General features: G+C 43.2%; 1 protein-coding gene across 4 annotated transcripts; it reads left to right on the plus strand.

Annotated features, from left to right (window-relative positions):
- Window positions 1-1,297: 1,297 nt before the first annotated feature.
- On the plus strand, window positions 1,298-16,311 carry cluha (clustered mitochondria (cluA/CLU1) homolog a). Of its 4 annotated transcripts, none has more exons than XM_052078701.1 (27): window positions 1,298-1,636; window positions 5,282-5,460; window positions 5,538-5,709; window positions 5,935-6,078; window positions 6,191-6,318; window positions 6,461-6,615; window positions 7,348-7,473; window positions 7,612-7,759; window positions 8,591-8,683; window positions 8,816-9,250; window positions 9,383-9,642; window positions 9,717-10,084; window positions 10,546-10,647; window positions 10,826-10,926; window positions 11,028-11,180; window positions 11,692-11,754; window positions 11,825-12,069; window positions 12,146-12,230; window positions 12,306-12,459; window positions 12,869-13,008; window positions 13,359-13,439; window positions 13,535-13,660; window positions 13,825-13,946; window positions 14,030-14,123; window positions 14,200-14,334; window positions 14,415-14,488; window positions 14,868-16,311. In XM_052078701.1, exons 1-27 carry the CDS (start codon window positions 1,489-1,491, stop codon window positions 15,010-15,012), a joined length of 4,176 nt encoding a protein of 1,391 aa, XP_051934661.1. In that variant the 5' UTR covers window positions 1,298-1,488; the 3' UTR covers window positions 15,013-16,311. The 4 variants fall into 4 exon arrangements, with proteins under 4 accessions (XP_051934661.1, XP_051934663.1, XP_051934662.1 ...); XM_052078703.1 differs by having other exon boundaries at window positions 9,717-9,997; XM_052078702.1 differs by having other exon boundaries at window positions 1,298-1,627.
- Window positions 16,312-17,009: the final 698 nt, after the last annotated feature.

The raw sequence follows: 17,009 nt of genomic DNA on the forward strand, positions 1-17,009 counted from the left end.
TGGTACAATGTTGTTTTACTGAATGATTCTAATTTAAGACTGTTAAGAACACAGTATCCAAAAAGGATACATCAGGTAGATCAAAAACTTTATCCATCCGGTTGTAGCACGACAGTATAATAGGTCCCATTCTGGATGTCTACATATTCAGCTTTAACTCGTTTTGCATCTGTGCTTCAGTATGATCACAGGAATGAGCCAAAGCAATGTTACCTTTTAAATAGAGTGCCCTTATAATGAGATATGTTTGTTATTTTTATTTCAAATCAATAATGCTCAATTTGCTGCATATATTCCCACATCCAGCAGCCAGAAAAAAAAGTGTCTTCCATCTTTTTATCGAGTTTGGAGTTATTAGAACAGTTTCAGTCAACTCTTTGTGGCCCCCAGAAGCTTCTGCTGTGGCACGCTAGTAGTTGATATGTGCTTGACACCATCAATCACAGAGGGGAAGTTAGTTACTCCTAAAATGGTCCATGTGTTGGGGTGATCTAACAACTGCATCAACTCTGTAAGCTACACTGTAAACATGATTGGAATAAACAAACAAGATCTGTCAGTCTGCTTGTGTTGAATGCTTGCTAATACACACCCTGGACAGTTCATTTGGTAGGACATCAAATGAGATACAATAGAAATATAATAAATAATCAAATATGCACACATGGTAAAACGGTAGACCGTCTGATAGTATGCTGAGTACCTATGTAAGCATTCGACAAGTGTATTCTTCATAGACAGGACACCAACCACACTTTCAGTTAATACTGTATTTCATAGATCTTGTCTCTACTTCAGCTACTTGGAAAATGAATGGAATAGTAGCAGCTGTAAGATATACTTTATACTTGGCATATTCTACAATATGCATGCATGTGATGTGAGCGTAATTGATATCCTTCATTGTCTGACTCCACAATGAGAGCAATTAAATGATCTTCCACCAGATGATAGAACGTGCAGTTAAGCCATACAGTTGGGTGACCATACAGTATTTTGATTTCCAAAAAAGAGGGCAGTCGGACACCGAAATTACATATTTGTTGGTCACTCTGATTCCATCTGTTTACATTCATGCAAATGTAAAATTTTCAACAAAGCAGGCGCAACTTTACTTTGAGTAAGTAATTGGGGAATAAGTCGAGGTGAGATTATCATAACTTCAAATATGTGCATTGACTGGAAAAAGTGAACGAAACACTAATGCAGTTCTGTAATACATCATGACACAACAGCATTTTTTGTATTGACATTTGTCGCGTGTGACTTTCCGTAGTATCCTCAGTCAGTGGGCGGGGACAAGCGTGGCAAAGGCAAAGAGGTCAAGAGGAGAAGAGAGAAGCACGTGTGATACATACAGCGTTGTCCTTCCCAAGCGTACGCGTTATTGTAAGCCTGTCCCCTGCCAACCGGTCCTAAATCATACCAAGACGACTTGCGAATAGCTCTTTTCCAACACTGTCACGTCTCCCGTTTGTCTTTGTGACCATGGTGAGCAAGACGGACGACACCCAGGCTTCTGAGCCCGGCTGCCGTCCGGCTGATGTTGCTGTGTCGGAAGCCGGGCATGGAGCTCAGGACGCCCACGAGAGCAGCAGGGCACATTTGAAAGATTCGCACGGCTGTGGTGAGCAAAGTATGTCTGTTTCTTACATGCGTAAAGACTAGGATTGTCGCGTTCAAATTTGCCCAAATGTCTCAGTCTCACTTCACCTCTACTTTCTTTGCTTCGTGTTATATGACGAGTACTGCACCTGGAGTACATGCTAGCGGTATCGTCGCAATGTTTCTATAGCTTCTTAGCAAAATACAAAATCGTCCGGTTTTCACAAGTCGGTCATTGCGACGAGTGCGTGAGAATGGATGCCGATGCACATGTAACTCACCCAAACAGTTTAGCTGACAGGCTAACATAACAGTTGCACCACTGTCAAGTGCTTTAGCCATGCTAGCGGAACATTTGTTACATAGCTTCTCGGCGCACGCAATAACCGCAAATCGCCAGTTTCAGTTTGAGAACTGTAAAGGCAAACTATCTGAAGTTGGACTCGTTTTGCGCAAACTCGCCGTGACGTACGTGGTTATTGAAGGTCACCTTCAATGGCGTCGCACACTTTCGGCATGAACACGGGGGTATTTGATAAATAAACATATCCCTTTAATTTCTGTCTCACTCGTCACGAACTTATGTCAGAATTCATATTCATTGCAGTCTTATTCTTGTCTAAGATGAATCGTTGTTAAGCTAGCAAAGCACCCGTGAGCCCGTCGAAACACGTTCCCAACCTCCTATCCTCCCCCACCGGTGAGGATGAAATTGAGTGTCCCTCCGCGCCCGGGAAGCGGAAGCCGGTGGTTACATGGGAAAAGTCGTGAAGGTGCGTTCACGGGGAAATTTAGGTTACGCTTCAAATGAGACATGCAAACTGGTGAGTACTCTGGGTGCCGAAGTTGGTCCGTTCTCGGGGAACCCGGAGTGCTGTGTTAATGTTTCGAGATTGACACCGAAACGGCAGTGGCATTGAGCCGGGAAAGAAGTTACACAACTTGGCAAGCAAGACGCTGCAGCCTGCGTGGTTGTCGTGTGGCACATTGACTCCCCTTGTTTGACAGGAAAACGTTATCAAGTGGACTTACCTCTACGAGTGTGATGAAGTATTCATTACTATTATAAATATTCACATTATTGCTCTAGTTAGGGCTCAATTTTTTCGTCCCAATCTGAAAAAGAACCCATGGCATATGTACTGTAATTAAAGACACATTTAATGCAATACATACATCTTTATTTCTATAGTGCTTTCACAACAGAGTTATGCATGTCTTTTTTTCTAAAAGCAGAGCGCCCGCATTTCTGTTACGTCTGTCAACTTGAGGGCATTATTTTATCTTTAATTACTCCAATAAATGTCCCAATTTGGTCAATTGAATATTTTCCCCAATTCTCTATGAATATTCAACCCTGTGTGTGTGTGTTAAAATAAAGTGTTGAAATTATCTTGCTCTCTTTGACAATGCAATTTTAGCAGTTGAACAATAAATGATCTCATCCATCTGTGAAATAACCTGTGGTCACAGTAATTAAACAGATTTAATTAATACAGGCACATCCGTGGTTATTAACAAGCAGAAGACCACATTTCTGGTCCTAGTTCATACATTTTCCTAGTTTTGCAATTCAAATGTAGGGCATCATTTTATCATTATCTCTAAATGTAACATCCCAGTTCATGTCGATTGATGTTCAACTGTTGCTCTTCCGATGCCCGAGGCCTGCTGAGTGAATAAGACCAAAACTGTGTTCCTAGTTCTGGGACCAGCATGATATATTGGTCAAGGATGACGGTCTGTGGCTGTGCTGGTCTGTGCTGCATCGGTGGGTGATGGGTGACTGGGTTAATCCCGAGACTCACAGACACGCTCACACTAGTCCTCAGGTCACAAGCACATCCAATCCGACAAGATAATTATGCTTCCTGTTTGTCTTACCGTAATGACGTTGACCTCTGACCCAGGCACAATCCCACCTCATTGATGGAAAAACTTAATCATTAAATGTGTTAGAAGACTTTGTCATGGGTGCAGTGAACATCACATAAAACCTTGCATGTTATTTTTCATTATTGTCCTGTTGTTGGTTGATGTCATGGAAGCTGCCAGAGTCCTCATTTATGCAGTCAATGACATTTGCCAATTATCTCAGGCTGGTTGATTGTGCATTTAGGAAGTGGGTCATTGTAGAGCTCAGCACTTGTATAGTCTTGTTGTCTTGCTACTGCTTCTCTGTCAGATTAATGTTCAATTTATCCCTTTGCCTTGGCCCTCCTACTTATCCCTGGAATAGGACACATGTTTGATTTTTGTGCTTTCAGCAGTGATACGCTTCACTGCTTCGAACTGTTCAGTAATCGTTTGACAAACAAGTTTACGTGTTGCAACGACTTAGCTCCTCGAGTAGTAGCCTCCAGTTTAGTAGATGGTGTGTCTCATTGGCTTTGGAGGCTATTTTTATTCATCACCTGAAATTCAACAGTTTACTGCCATCAACAAATGTATATTTTTCGCTGGGTAGGTATGGAAGAGGGACCCCAAACATTTTAGTTCTCATGGCCATTTTCAAGTGAAGAAAACTTAAAGGAACAAAATAAAAACAAATGATTAAAAAATATCACTCATAGCTACATTTCAACAAGCCATGGGACGTGGACATTTGTATTTCAACAAGTGTTAATTACTATTATGACAGTCGGACACAGTGCTGTGTCATCGTATTTATCCATCAGTCTATTTTTGGAACCACTTTTCTTCACTAGAGTCATGAATACGCCATAAAGTGGTTGTCTGCGAATTATCGGACATAATTATCTGGTAATGAAACTTCACTTTGTGCCACTACCATTGTTCCTCATTGCACTGAAGTGTGTGCACTTTGAGCGTGTCGCGAGGTTTCTGTAATTAATAAAAATAAAATGCAACAGTCCCAAACTTAGCAGTTTCCTGCCAGTTGTTTTTCCAGATCTCCCATTTGGTGTGTTATGGATCTGGCATCAGAGGAAGAGAGGCTCGGTAGCATAGTTTGGCGTGAAACGTTTTTTTGGTATTCAGAGCTGGGCTGCTCTGTCCAATGACTGCAGCCTCCCTCCTTCAGTTGTTGCCAGTGCCAGTCAGGGTCTAGTTTATGAAGCTCCACCCCCTATTTTAGCAACCCTGACGCCGTGTTACCCTTGACGGTGAGCAAGGACGCACATGTGCGTGCACACACACACACTGACAGCAGCTGAATCCCTAATGCATGAATCCCTCCGAATAGTACTCAGTCCTTACCGCTCAATTTCCATACTCCTTTGTACGTCACTGATATTTACTCCTGGAGACCAGAATGATGCGTGAATTGGCAGGAGATGTTTGCAAATTTAGATAATGTGTTTCGTAGAGCTCAGAATCGTACCAAAAATTCGCTCTCTCTATTTATTGTTTAATCAGAATCAACCTGAATTGGGTTTCTAATTGCACTGACAGTTTAGAGTGTTCCATTGACCTACCATGAACATTTTTGAAACATGGGAGGAAATTGGAGAACCCTGAGAAAACCCACGCATGCACGCGGAGAACATGCAAACTCCACACAGGAAGGCCGGAGCCGGAATCGAACGCTGCACTGTCAGACGGACGTGCTAACCGATTGAATATTGTGCCGCCGGTATTGTTGCAGCGTGACAGAATTTTGCTTGTGCTTCACGGAAACCAACTGAGTGAGCTTTGTGTTTGCGTTTCTCTGCAGACACGGTCATGTTGAATGGTGGAGGGGCAAATGATCACATGGATGAGTTGGAATCAAAGGACAGGCAGAGTGACATTAATGGAGGCGACGACTCCAACGAGCAGGAGGTGATTGTCATCCAGGACACGGGCTTCACCGTAAAGATCCAGGCCCCCGGAGCCGAGCCTTTTGATCTTCAGGTACAGAAAAAAAGAATTAAAAGCACACCAATGTTGTACTTCTCTCTTATCTCCTCACTCTTCTTTTTCGTTCTCAGGTGTCTCCTCAGGAGATGGTGCAGGAGATCCATCAGGTGTTGATAGACAGAGAAGACACCTGCCACCGCACCTGTTTCTCGCTGCAGCTAGACGGAAATGTGCTGGCCAACTTTTCTGAGCTGAAGTCCATTGAAGGCCTACAGGAAGGCTCACTGCTCAAAGTGGTGGAAGGTCAGTGTGATCTGTATCTGCAGTGACTGTTTCACCCTGTACAGGCGCATAAATAGTCATTTGTTACACGGGAGGTGACGGAGAAGTCTAATTGTTAACGATTGACCAACAAAATTCTGCTAAGTAACATGAATAGAGCACAGACAACCCCACCCATGCCAAATCTTACACATTCCGAAGGTACACACTTGTTTTTTGAAAGTGCTTTTGTTTGCGCTTGTCTAGAGCCATACACTGTGCGTGAAGCCCGGATCCACGTGCGTCATATCAGAGACCTTTTGAAGAGCCTGGACCCATCAGATGCCTACAATGGAGTGGACTGCAACTCTCTTTCCTTCCTAAGTATTTTCACGGATGGAGACCTTGGAGGTACCTTGAGATTGCTGCAGCATCCTCTGATGTTGGAGACACCGCACCTTTGTCAGATCTTGCACGATGACGACAACTTGCGGTGGAAATGAGCTCTGTGTTTTGACTGCAGATAGTGGGAAGCGGAAGAAAAAGGGCAGCGAGCTGGAGCAGATTGACTGCACCCCCCCAGAGCACATTCTCCCTGGCAGTAAAGAGCGTCCGCTGATACCCCTTCAGCCACAGAACAAGGACTGGAAGGTAAAACCCTGTTTTCATGATGCATTTTAGGTCAGTGTTGTTGGTTTTCAAGAGTGCTGTGAGTGTTTTGAGCACCTTTTTTTATTGTGATACCAATTGTAGCAGTTGAATGGAATGTAGACCCGCATGTCTGTCTCAACAGCCTATGCAGTGCCTGAAGGTCCTGACCATGAGTGGCTGGAACCCTCCCCCCGGTAACAGGAAGATGCATGGCGACCTCATGTACCTGTACATTGTGACAGTAGAAGAGCGCCACGTCAGTGTCACGGCCTCAACACGTGGCTTCTACCTCAACCAGTTAGTCTACTTCTCCTATCTATAGTAATGTTCTTCAGATGAAACCTTCACCATTAGTTTTCCTCATTTTAAATGTGAAAATATTTACTCACCAGTCACAACATCGGATACACCATTATGAATTCATGATATTTCATTCAAGACTGGGTGGGATTAAGTGAACATTGTTGATGTTGCTTCCGTTGCTCAACTGGCCTGAATCATACAGAGTTACTGTATTTGTAATATTTAACTGTACAGTATTCAGCTGAAAAGAAATAGTAAACATTTCATTAATCCCCCCACCCCTTTATTTAAAGAAAAATAAATGAAAAGGGGAACAAAGGTGTGAAAAAGAAAAAAACATATATCAACGACTTATCAATACATAATGGACAACTCACGACCCACTTAAAATACAAAATAAAATTCTCTATACACCTCTTGTAAGATATCAATACACCTCATTAGATTGTGTGAGTGTATAGTGAGTGTCTTTCTTAGGCTTTACTCAACAAGAAAGACTTTGTTGGAAGTAGTGATTCAAAAGCGTGCAACTTCGTCTATTTTGCTGTGTCATTCTCCTCAGTTTTGAGGCCAAAACAGCTCAGTCAATTAGGTCGACTTGAATTACATTTGGCAGTAGTATGTAGGTCAGAATCTGTGCTGTCAAGAACAGTCACCTCAGTCTTTCAACAAACAAAATCACTTTACACTAGTTTAGTTGTCTGTGTTTTTGTCTGTGTTGTTCAGGTCGACTACCTACACCTTCAGTCCCAAACCTGCCAACCCAAGTTTCTTGAGCCATTCTCTGGTGGAACTACTGAGCCAGATTAGCCCTGCCTTCAAGAAGAACTTCACTGCCCTGCAAAAGAAAAGGTGAAAATGTCTCCTTTCTCTGCATCTTATCTAGTGCCAGGGCACATGTTGGTTGACACCAACACTCGAAATACTTTTTGGATTGGCATGAGGAAACTCCCCATCATACAAGTCATTACCTTCCCGGTGGTGCTGCAGGGTCCAGAGGCATCCGTTTGAGCGAATAGCCACGCCTTTCCAGGTCTACAGCTGGACATCACCACAGGTCGACCATTCCATGGACTGTGTTCGAGCTGAGGACGCCTACACCTCCCGCTTGGGTTATGAAGAGCACATACCAGGACAGGTATGGCAACTGGTTTGTCACAACATTAGGCCCCCTGCTTACTGCATGACAAAATGCGATGGGACTGTTGCACAGTGTGCAGGGTACTGCAACAAATGTTCATAGATAGCCAGCTGTCATTAGCTTCAGCGGACACCGAGGCAAAAATTTGGGTGTGGGAAGAGATCTTGCCCCAAGTGGAGGAGTTTAAGTATCTTGGGGTCTTGTTCACGAGTGGGGCAGGAGGGAGCGGGCGATCCACAGGCGGATCGGTGCAGTGTCTGCTGTGATATGGACTTTGCATTCGTTTATCGTGGTGAAGAAGGAGCTGAGCCAAAAGGCGAAGCTCTCAATTTGCCGATCTATCGACGTTCTTACCCTCACCTATAGTCACGAGCTATGAGTCGTGACCGAAAGAACGAGATCCCAGACACAAGCGGCCGAAATGAGTTTCCTCCGCAGGGTGTCCGGGTTCTAACTGAGAGATAAGGTGAGATGCTCGGTCATGAGGAAGGGGCTCAGAGTCGAGCAACTTCTTCTCCACATCGACAAGAGCCAGATAAGGTGGCTTGGGCATCTGATTAGGATTCCTGCCTGGTGAGGTGTTGCGGGCATGTCCCACCGGCAGGAGGCCCAGGGGTGACCCAGGACACACTGGAGAGAGTATTTCTCTCAGCTGGCCTGGGAACACCTTGGGATACCCCAGGAAGATCTTAACTTTCCTCGGATTTTCTCTTCCTCATTTCGCAGCCCTGTAAGTGGTAGTAAATGGATGGATGGATGGTTAATAGACCATTTTGATTGCACCTGCGATTTGTATTCATTTAACAATGTGGTTATGATTATCTTCAGACTAGAGATTGGAATGAGGAGCTGCAGACGACAAGAGAGCTTCCTCGGAAGAACCTGCCTGATCGCCTGCTTAGGGAGCGAGCTATTTTCAAGGTGCTTCTATACAGTATATCAATGAGACCATTCAGGTAGTCTCACGTTAATTGGAAAGAAACTACCACTGCTGTGTGGATAGTTTATCAAACAGCTTGTGTAAAATATTTTTCACATTTATTCTCTTTTCAGGTCCACAGTGACTTTGCAGCAGCGGCCACGCGCGGCGCTATGGCAGTCATCGACGGAAACGTAATGGCCATCAACCCCGGTGATGAAACGCACATGCAGATGTTCATCTGGAACAACATCTTCTTCAGCCCGGGCTTTGATGTGAGGGACCATTATCGCGAGCTGGGTGGGGACGCTGCCGCCCACGCCGCACCCACCAATGACTTGAATGGTGTGAGAGCGTACGGTGCAGTGGATGTGGAAGGACTATACACACTGGGCACAGTGGTGGTGGACTATAGAGGCTACCGTGTCACCGCCCAGTCAATCATCCCTGGCATCCTGGAGCGTGAGCAGGAGCAGAGTGTCATCTATGGCTCCATCGACTTTGGAAAGACAGTTGTGTCCCACAGCAAATACCTGGAGCTTCTGGCGAAGACCAGCAGGCCCCTCAAAGTCAGTACTGTTGTTTCCTCAAAAGTGGCTGCTGCTCAATAGACACTATCAATCCACTTGAAAAATGTTCCTCCTCTAGTTACTTGTAGTACTGATATTTTAATAATGGCCTGTTCTGACTCTTTATCAAAGGTCCAGAGGTACAATGTGCTCAACGAGAAGAACGAGGCAGTGGAGCTTTGCTCATCGGTCGAATGTAAAGGCATCATTGGAAATGATGGCCGTCACTATATTCTGGACCTTCTTCGCACTTTCCCACCTGACCTCAACTTCCTTCCCGTGGAGGGAGAGGAGTTAGCTCCAGAATGTCAGCGTCAGGGTTTCCCCCGCCAGCACCGTCACCGCCTCGCCTGCCTTCGCCAAGAACTCATTGAGGCCTTTGTTGAGCACAGGTTAGTGTTTGTCCGCAACTCTGCTGTTTTGTAATACACCAAGAGTGTAATAGTGGATTTTGTCCCTTTTTTAGGTATCTTTTGTTTATGAAGATGGCTGCACTCCAACTCATGCAGCAGAAAGCGAACAAGGATGCCAGCAGGAAGGAAAAACTTGCAGCCATCACTCAAACGTCCGAAACTGAGGCCAGTGCTGATGCAACGCAAACCGCTGCTTCTGATTCAGGCACGCCGGTCTCGACAGATGGCCCGCTCCAAATGGACAGCGGGGCGGAAAAACCCTCAAAGGCTGCCACCAATGGGCCTATGGAGCCCACAGCCACACAGAATGGGGAATGCAAGAGCCCATTGGAGGGTAAGGAGCTTGAGGAAAGTATTCCAGGATTAGCTCAGGCCAAAGAGCTGGCGGAGACCTTAGTTGCCGAAGATGGATCTGGTATTGGTACGTCCAAAAAAACGTTAAAGGCTGAGACAGCTACTCTGGTGGATAGTCGCAAAGAGAGAGGTAGTTTAGGTGTTAGAGTATTGGAAAGAACATCAAATTTTCAAGTGGCTTCAATCCACCTGGCTAGCTGTGTCTGGCCAGTCCTCAACCTGCATGGGGAAAATGTTAATTAATGCCCCCACATTAATGGTCCAGCCTGCTGAATGAATTAAAAAAAAAAACAATCATACTGTTTATTGTCCATCAAAATATGTTTGAGATTGACAGTTGAATGGTTGATTGTTGATATGATATGCATGTTGACACGTTTTTATCAGTGGTGTTGGGTTTGCACTGATACACTGTAGTGCTTTTTGCATGTTGTGTATTCCGTAGATACTGATTGACAAAATAGTTTCAATTCATTGCTCAATATTTTTACTCGCCCTCTTTCTCATGGGTCTGTCCTTTTCAAACAGACCAAAAAAACCGTGAGGTTGTCCTCAATGCCTGCAAGGCAGTCGGCTCCATCAGCAATACGTCTTTCGACATCCGCTTCAACCCTGACATCTTCTCTCCAGGTAAGATCGGACAGGATATTTAATTTTTCAGTTCGTGCGTGTACATGTGTGGACATGCATGCTCCGTTGTAGCTCTTCAACTTGTGTCCTCGAGGTTTTTGTACAACAGCTGTCATGAGGCTATCCGTTTTCCCATCCGTGGCTTGAATTGTCAATAATAAGTGTGTTATTGAACCAGGAGTACGCTTCCCAGATGACAGCGCAGATGACATCCAGAAGCAAAAGCAGTTACTCAAAGATTCTGCCGCCTTTCTCGTTTCCTGCCAGATTCCATCACTGGTCAGTGATGTGTACTGTTGTCACTGCCTCCGTTTGCATTTCTTTTTGAGGTCAAGTTGCAGGCCGCGTGTCTGAATGTAGGGTGGTTATGTTCTCACTAGGTTAAAGATTGTTTGGACCAAAGCGCTCTGCCCATGGATGGTGCCACTCTGACAGAGGCCTTGCACCAGCGAGGCATCAATGTACGCTACTTGGGCACCGTACTGGAGTTTGTGGACAAGACTCCTGCCAAAGCCCAGCTGGAACACTTCTATGTAGGTCGAATGTTTTTAGGACTGTGAAATATTTTGGATTGACATACGAATAAACATATATTACATCATGATGACTGTAAGGGAAAAAAAGTGAAGTCGAGAAATACTTTTTCTTTTTTAGTCAAAATAATCTGCCACTTTTTTGTGAAATCCAGAAATTAATCCATTTCTAAATGAAACATTATTTGTGAATTTAAAAAGAATCCACCTTTATTTTTAATAAAAGCTATTCTTAAACATTACTGTAAAAAAAATGCAGTTCCAATGAAGTACAATATTCACAAAATCTTGTTTCATTTTTGGGTTAGGGTGGGGGGGCAACTGAATATAACTTGTAATCATAATTTACTTTTAAAATGAAGTACTCTGTGAAGTAACTTAAGTTTTCCAGTGACAACACTTGTTATGATACATGTTTATTTGCATAAATGTATGTGGAAATGTTTGTTTCACATCCAGTGTGACTGAATTTGATTTTCGCCATTCTAACATTTTTTCTTTGCATCTTTAGAGAATAGGAATCATTGAATTGATCACCAGATGTGCAAAACATATCTTCAAGACATACCTGCAGGTAGATAACATTTTGTAGTTTTCACATATTTGCATATTTGTGTTTTGACAATTTAATTTTTTTTTAAAAGGGTGTGGAGCTGTCGGCTCTCTCTGCCGCTGTAAGCCATTTCCTAAACTGCTTCCTGAGTTCCTTCTCGGATGCTGTTGGTCACTTGCCAGCTGACGAGCTTGTGTCCCGCCGCAAAAGCCGAAAGCGTCGCAACAAGGTTCTTGGAAGTGGTGACAACACAGCATGGGCAAGCCTAACGCCCAGTGAGTTGTGGAAGAACATTGCTTCTGAAGCGCGGAGCTACTATCACTTCATCATCCAATGGTAACAACTCATCTGCCTGTGTTTTTCTTGAGCTGGTGCATTACGATTGAGTCTATCACCTCCCCTATTTCCACAGTGAAAATGTGGACCAGGTGGTGGAGAAATACGGCATTCAGAAAATCACTTTACTCAGAGAAATATCAGTCAAAACAGGCATCCAAGTAGGTTTTAAATTCTTTTTCAAAAAATTACTATCACCTTGTCATAGCTTTTTAATGTTTTTATTGGCTCTCCAGATTGTGATAAAGGAGTATAACTTCGACAGCCGCCACAAGCCTACCTTTACAGAGGAGGACATACTTAACATTTTCCCCGTGGTAAAACACATTAACCCCAAAGCCTCAGATGCCTTCCACTTCTTCCAGAGTGGCCAGGCGAAGGTGCAGCAAGGTAAGGCTCTCAAATTCACTACCTGGGTCCGCTTTACACCATGACTCTTTAATATACAGCACAGGCGTCAAACTCCAGTTCTCGAGGGCCGGTGTACTGCATGTTTTCCATGTCTCCCTGATGCAACACCCTGATTCAAATGATCAAGATCGCTATCCGGCTGCGACAGAGCTTGCTGATGAGATGACCCCCCCCGCCCATCCCCAATACATTAAATTGTATAAACACATTCTTGTTAACTATTAAAACCGGTTTTACTGAAGTACTTTACATGGTATATATTGTATACATCAAAGGACAGGACACACTGTATTTTAAATGATTTTTAGGATGCCCAGTCGGGTGCATTGCGGTTGTCTGCAGATACGTATTTCTGTTTTGATTCAAAACTCCCTTATTTGATTCCTAGGATTTTTGAAGGAAGGTTGTGAGCTGATCAATGAGGCCCTCAACCTCTTCAACAACGTATATGGAGCTATGCATGTGGAGATCTGTGCCTGCCTGCGCCTATTGGCTCGCCTTAATTACATCATGGGAGACCACGCCGAAGTACACACCGGCAATTAAATGAATGAATGAAATGGAACAGCTGTGTGCCAATTCCGGATGACTAAGGAGGCAACGCTGAATATGGCGATGATGGATAACTACATTTTGGCGTATGAATTGTGTCACGGACTTTAAAAGAAATTTGAATTAGATGATGCAAAAAGAAAGCCGTTTATGAGCTGCTTTAAAAGGAATGGTTGATTCCAGGCCGTGTTGTGATGCAATGGGCTTTCAGCTGCCGCTTCTAGGGGGCGTCGTACCCGAATTGGGACACAGCAACCATCTTCACTTTTGTTTACTATTGATTTTACTATTGACTTCCCAAATGACTATCTCCTACTTGCCTGCAGGCACTCAGCAACCAGCAAAAGGCTGTTCTGATGAGTGAAAGAGTTCTTGGCATCGAGCATCCCAACACAATTCAAGAATATGTAAGCTGTCTAGTCTGTTGTCCACAGTTGTTGATTGTGCCAAAGGATTTTTTAATATACATATATATATATTGCTTTCTTTCTTTGCTCTCCAGATGCACTTGGCTTTGTATTGCTTTGCAAACGGGCAGCTGTCCACGGCATTGAAGTTGCTTTACAGAGCTCGTTACCTCCTGTTGTTGGTGTGCGGTGAAGACCACCCGGAGATGGCATTACTAGATGTAAGTTCTAACTGAATGTGACAAAGCCACTCTACCTCTTGATCATGAAAATTCTGCTAAGGAGGTTCGGTTTTTATGTTACCATGCATTTCATTTTTTACTTGCTTTGGTTCAAGCTGTCGTCAGCAACGAGCAAGTAATACAACTGTAATTCTTGTTTTCAGAGTAACATTGGCTTGGTACTGCACAGCGTGATGGAGTACGATTTATCTCTGAGATTCGTGGAGAATGCTCTGACCATCAACTCAAAGTACCATGGACCACGGTCACTCAAAGTAGCGCTAAGGTGGGGAATGAATACAGCACTTATCCATATCCATATGCTCTCACATTTAGTGGTGAGATCATCTGTGATATTTTTCTTCCCAGCCATCACCTCATCGCTAGGGTTTACGAAAGCAAAGCAGAGTTCCGCTCTGCGCTACAGCATGAAAAGGAAGGCTACACTATTTACAAGAACCAGGTACCAGAGCTCTCTTCTCCTTCTATAGTTTTCTCATCTGGATGGCCTCATCTTAAATGTGCATTATTGTTCTCAGATGGGCGAGGCTCACGAGAAAACCAAGGAAAGCTCAGAGTACTTGAAGTCCCTCACTCAACAGGCCGTGGCTCTGCAGAGAACAATGAACGAGATCTATAAAAATGGCTCCAGTGCCAGCATCATGCCTCTCAAGGTGATTGACCGGAACTGTCCATGTTTGTTTAATTGACAACAAATATTAAACATTGGTTTTATTTTCGCCTTGTTGATCAGTTCACTGCTCCCAGCATGGCCAACATCCTGGAACAACTCAACATCATCAATGGCATCATTTTTATCCCTCTAAGGTATATGTACAACAAAGAAAATGTATGCTTGGTCATTTTGAAATAGCTTCTTATTGGCTAATGAGTCGCACAACTAGAGGATCAACGTGGTAGTCATCCAAAATGACCTTCCTCAAATGTAATTCTGCACCATACAGTTGATTATTTTTTTTTAATCATTGTTTTTCAAATTAAAATGGTATTGAAACTATGATCTGTAGAGTTAAAGATGTAACCTCAAAATCAACTTACAATATTTACTGTGTGAAAAAAATTGTAAATTTGAACAAACTGATTTTTAATAGCATCCCACATTGGATTGCGTTTGAAACGGATATAGGCTGCAGCTCATACTACTTAATTTGCGTGTAATCACTTCATTGCTGATTGTGCCTTTCAGCCAAAAAGATCTGGAGAACCTGAAAGCTGAGGTGCAGCGACGACAGCAGCTGCAGGAGTCCGAGAAGAATGAGCTGTTGGAGAAGCGTGAGCAGCCCTTGGAAGACGGCCCACTGGAACTAGTGGACAAAATTCCTGTTGATTAACGTCCCAATGCGTTCAACAGTAATCTTTTCCGTTACGAAGGGTGAAGACCATGCCGCAACAGTCTTGTCATTATGCCCGCTGACCCAGGAACTGAGCAGACTGTATCAGCATTAAAATAGACAATTTATTATGATACTGAAACGGATATAGAGTATGGGTCAAATATCCAGAGAACACACTGTATGATGTGTATAACAAAGGAAAACTGAGCAGGTAATTCCTACAAGGTAGGATGTGATAGGGGGAAAACAAGTACAAACATCGAATTTATGTAACATGCAGTGTTAGGAAATCCTGCCATGAGGTGGTAAGTGATCTGGTTGCATTGGCGCAAGGGATCCCAGTTTTGGACTCAAGACCCAGAGTGACATTTTGTACCAGAGCCTTACATTTTGTGCTCTAAGTCCCAGCTAGCCCATGACCATATGTTATTTCCTAAAGGAGCCTTGAAGAGCCAAGGGCATGGGGCCTAGCTGAGTGAGACAAGGCTACCTTCTGTGCACTAAAATCAAATTTAAAACAAAAAAGATTAATAAAACAGTGGGCCTTGTATTTGTCAGAATGTACTGCTCATTTCCCACACCGTTGAACGTTCTTTAATTAAATTTAATCATTTGTGCTGCCTGCCGAGTTTTGCAAGCAAACCGTGAAAATTGGGCTCCTGTGCTGGATTTTTTTTTTCCTGTCGGTGAATATGTACAGGAAAGTTGATGACATTTTAGAGCTGTTAATTTAAGCCATAACTGTTTTATAGATAATGTATAGAATGAAAAAATGTGTAAATCTATATCGGATTCAAACACGTTTTTGCTTGATGAAAAAGATCCATGAACCGTCCGTCCTCTTGAAAGCAATTTCCTCCATGTACTAACTGTGTTCAATCTATTTTTACACATTGATAAGGCTGTGCATGTAAATTTGTACGTGTGACTTTCTGTTTAATCCAACAGGATGGCTAACGAGTGGTGTGACATGAACATTTGTTTTCCAAATGTTTTATTTTTCTAAATGCATAGGTGACAAGAATTAACTTCTTCTCATTATTGGAGAGGTGCTCCTCAATGATTGCAGTGACTGGTCCTGGTTTTCCGTTTATTTGTTCTCCCCAATATTGGATTGTCATGTTTTCGCATTTATGCAGCCCAGAGAGCCTACGCAGGAATATGACCGCACATTTTCAACATCAATGAAATGGACAAACGATGTACCAAAAAACAAGACTTGACAGTTTGAGCTTGTATACATGCAATGTAACTTCTGCCGTGTATAAATGTTCGTGATTAAAGCAATATAGAGATGGTGCTGGCAATATTTAGGAATGCAAAAGGAAGATTGAGTCACTCAAATATCGGTACTTTAAAAGGAAACAAGATGAGCCACTCACACTCAAAAGTCATTCATTGCTATCATGAGTCAAAAGTGCGGGCAGGTGAAAACTTGTTTATAAAGGCGATTTACAGTATGTATCTTAACTGGCTTCGTCTGATTCACTTGCTTTCTGTATCTTATTTGGCCTGTTTTCAAGTACAGTATACTATCTTGACCACTGCCCCATGATCATTACCAATAAATGTCCATAAGGGGGCACGCAAGCACTTTGAATAACAAGGAATTGAATGACACTTGGATCCATTTGTCCTGCAGAATGTTGTCGTCAGTTTCTGATAACGTGCGAAAATTGTCCATATTATATATTTCCGTTTGTTATGACCCTCCTACTTTTATACATAACAGAATTATTTCACTGTGAGTTGTGAACAAACAGAAGCTTCTGTTGAAAAGTAACGGATTAAATAAAAAGTAGAAACAAGCTGTATTGAGCAGTGTCTCCTCACTGAGGCGACCATGTCGAGGTGTCCTTCAGCAAGATACTGAACTTCCAGTTGCTCCTGATGCTGCGTCATCAGTCAGTGAATGAGGTAACGGTGTGAAGCTCTTTGAGTACCCAAAGTAAAGAGCGCTATATAAGTGACAGCCCATTCACCATTTAGTCATA

Source organism: Hippocampus zosterae, chromosome 10 (genome assembly GCF_025434085.1).
Source record: "Hippocampus zosterae strain Florida chromosome 10, ASM2543408v3, whole genome shotgun sequence".
Classification (NCBI taxonomy): domain Eukaryota; kingdom Metazoa; phylum Chordata; class Actinopteri; order Syngnathiformes; family Syngnathidae; genus Hippocampus; species Hippocampus zosterae.

Excerpts from the sequence above, each read along its gene's own strand:
- cluha (XM_052078701.1), top strand. The coding sequence starts at position 1,489 with ATGGTGAGCAAGACGGACGACACCCAGGCTTCTGAGCCCGGCTGCCGT. Across the intron at positions 5,710-5,934 it reads ACTGCTCAAAGTGGTGGAAG|AGCCATACACTGTGCGTGAA; the intron begins GTCAGTGTGATC and ends GCGCTTGTCTAG. Across the intron at positions 7,474-7,611 it reads ACTGCCCTGCAAAAGAAAAG|GGTCCAGAGGCATCCGTTTG; the intron begins GTGAAAATGTCT and ends GTGGTGCTGCAG.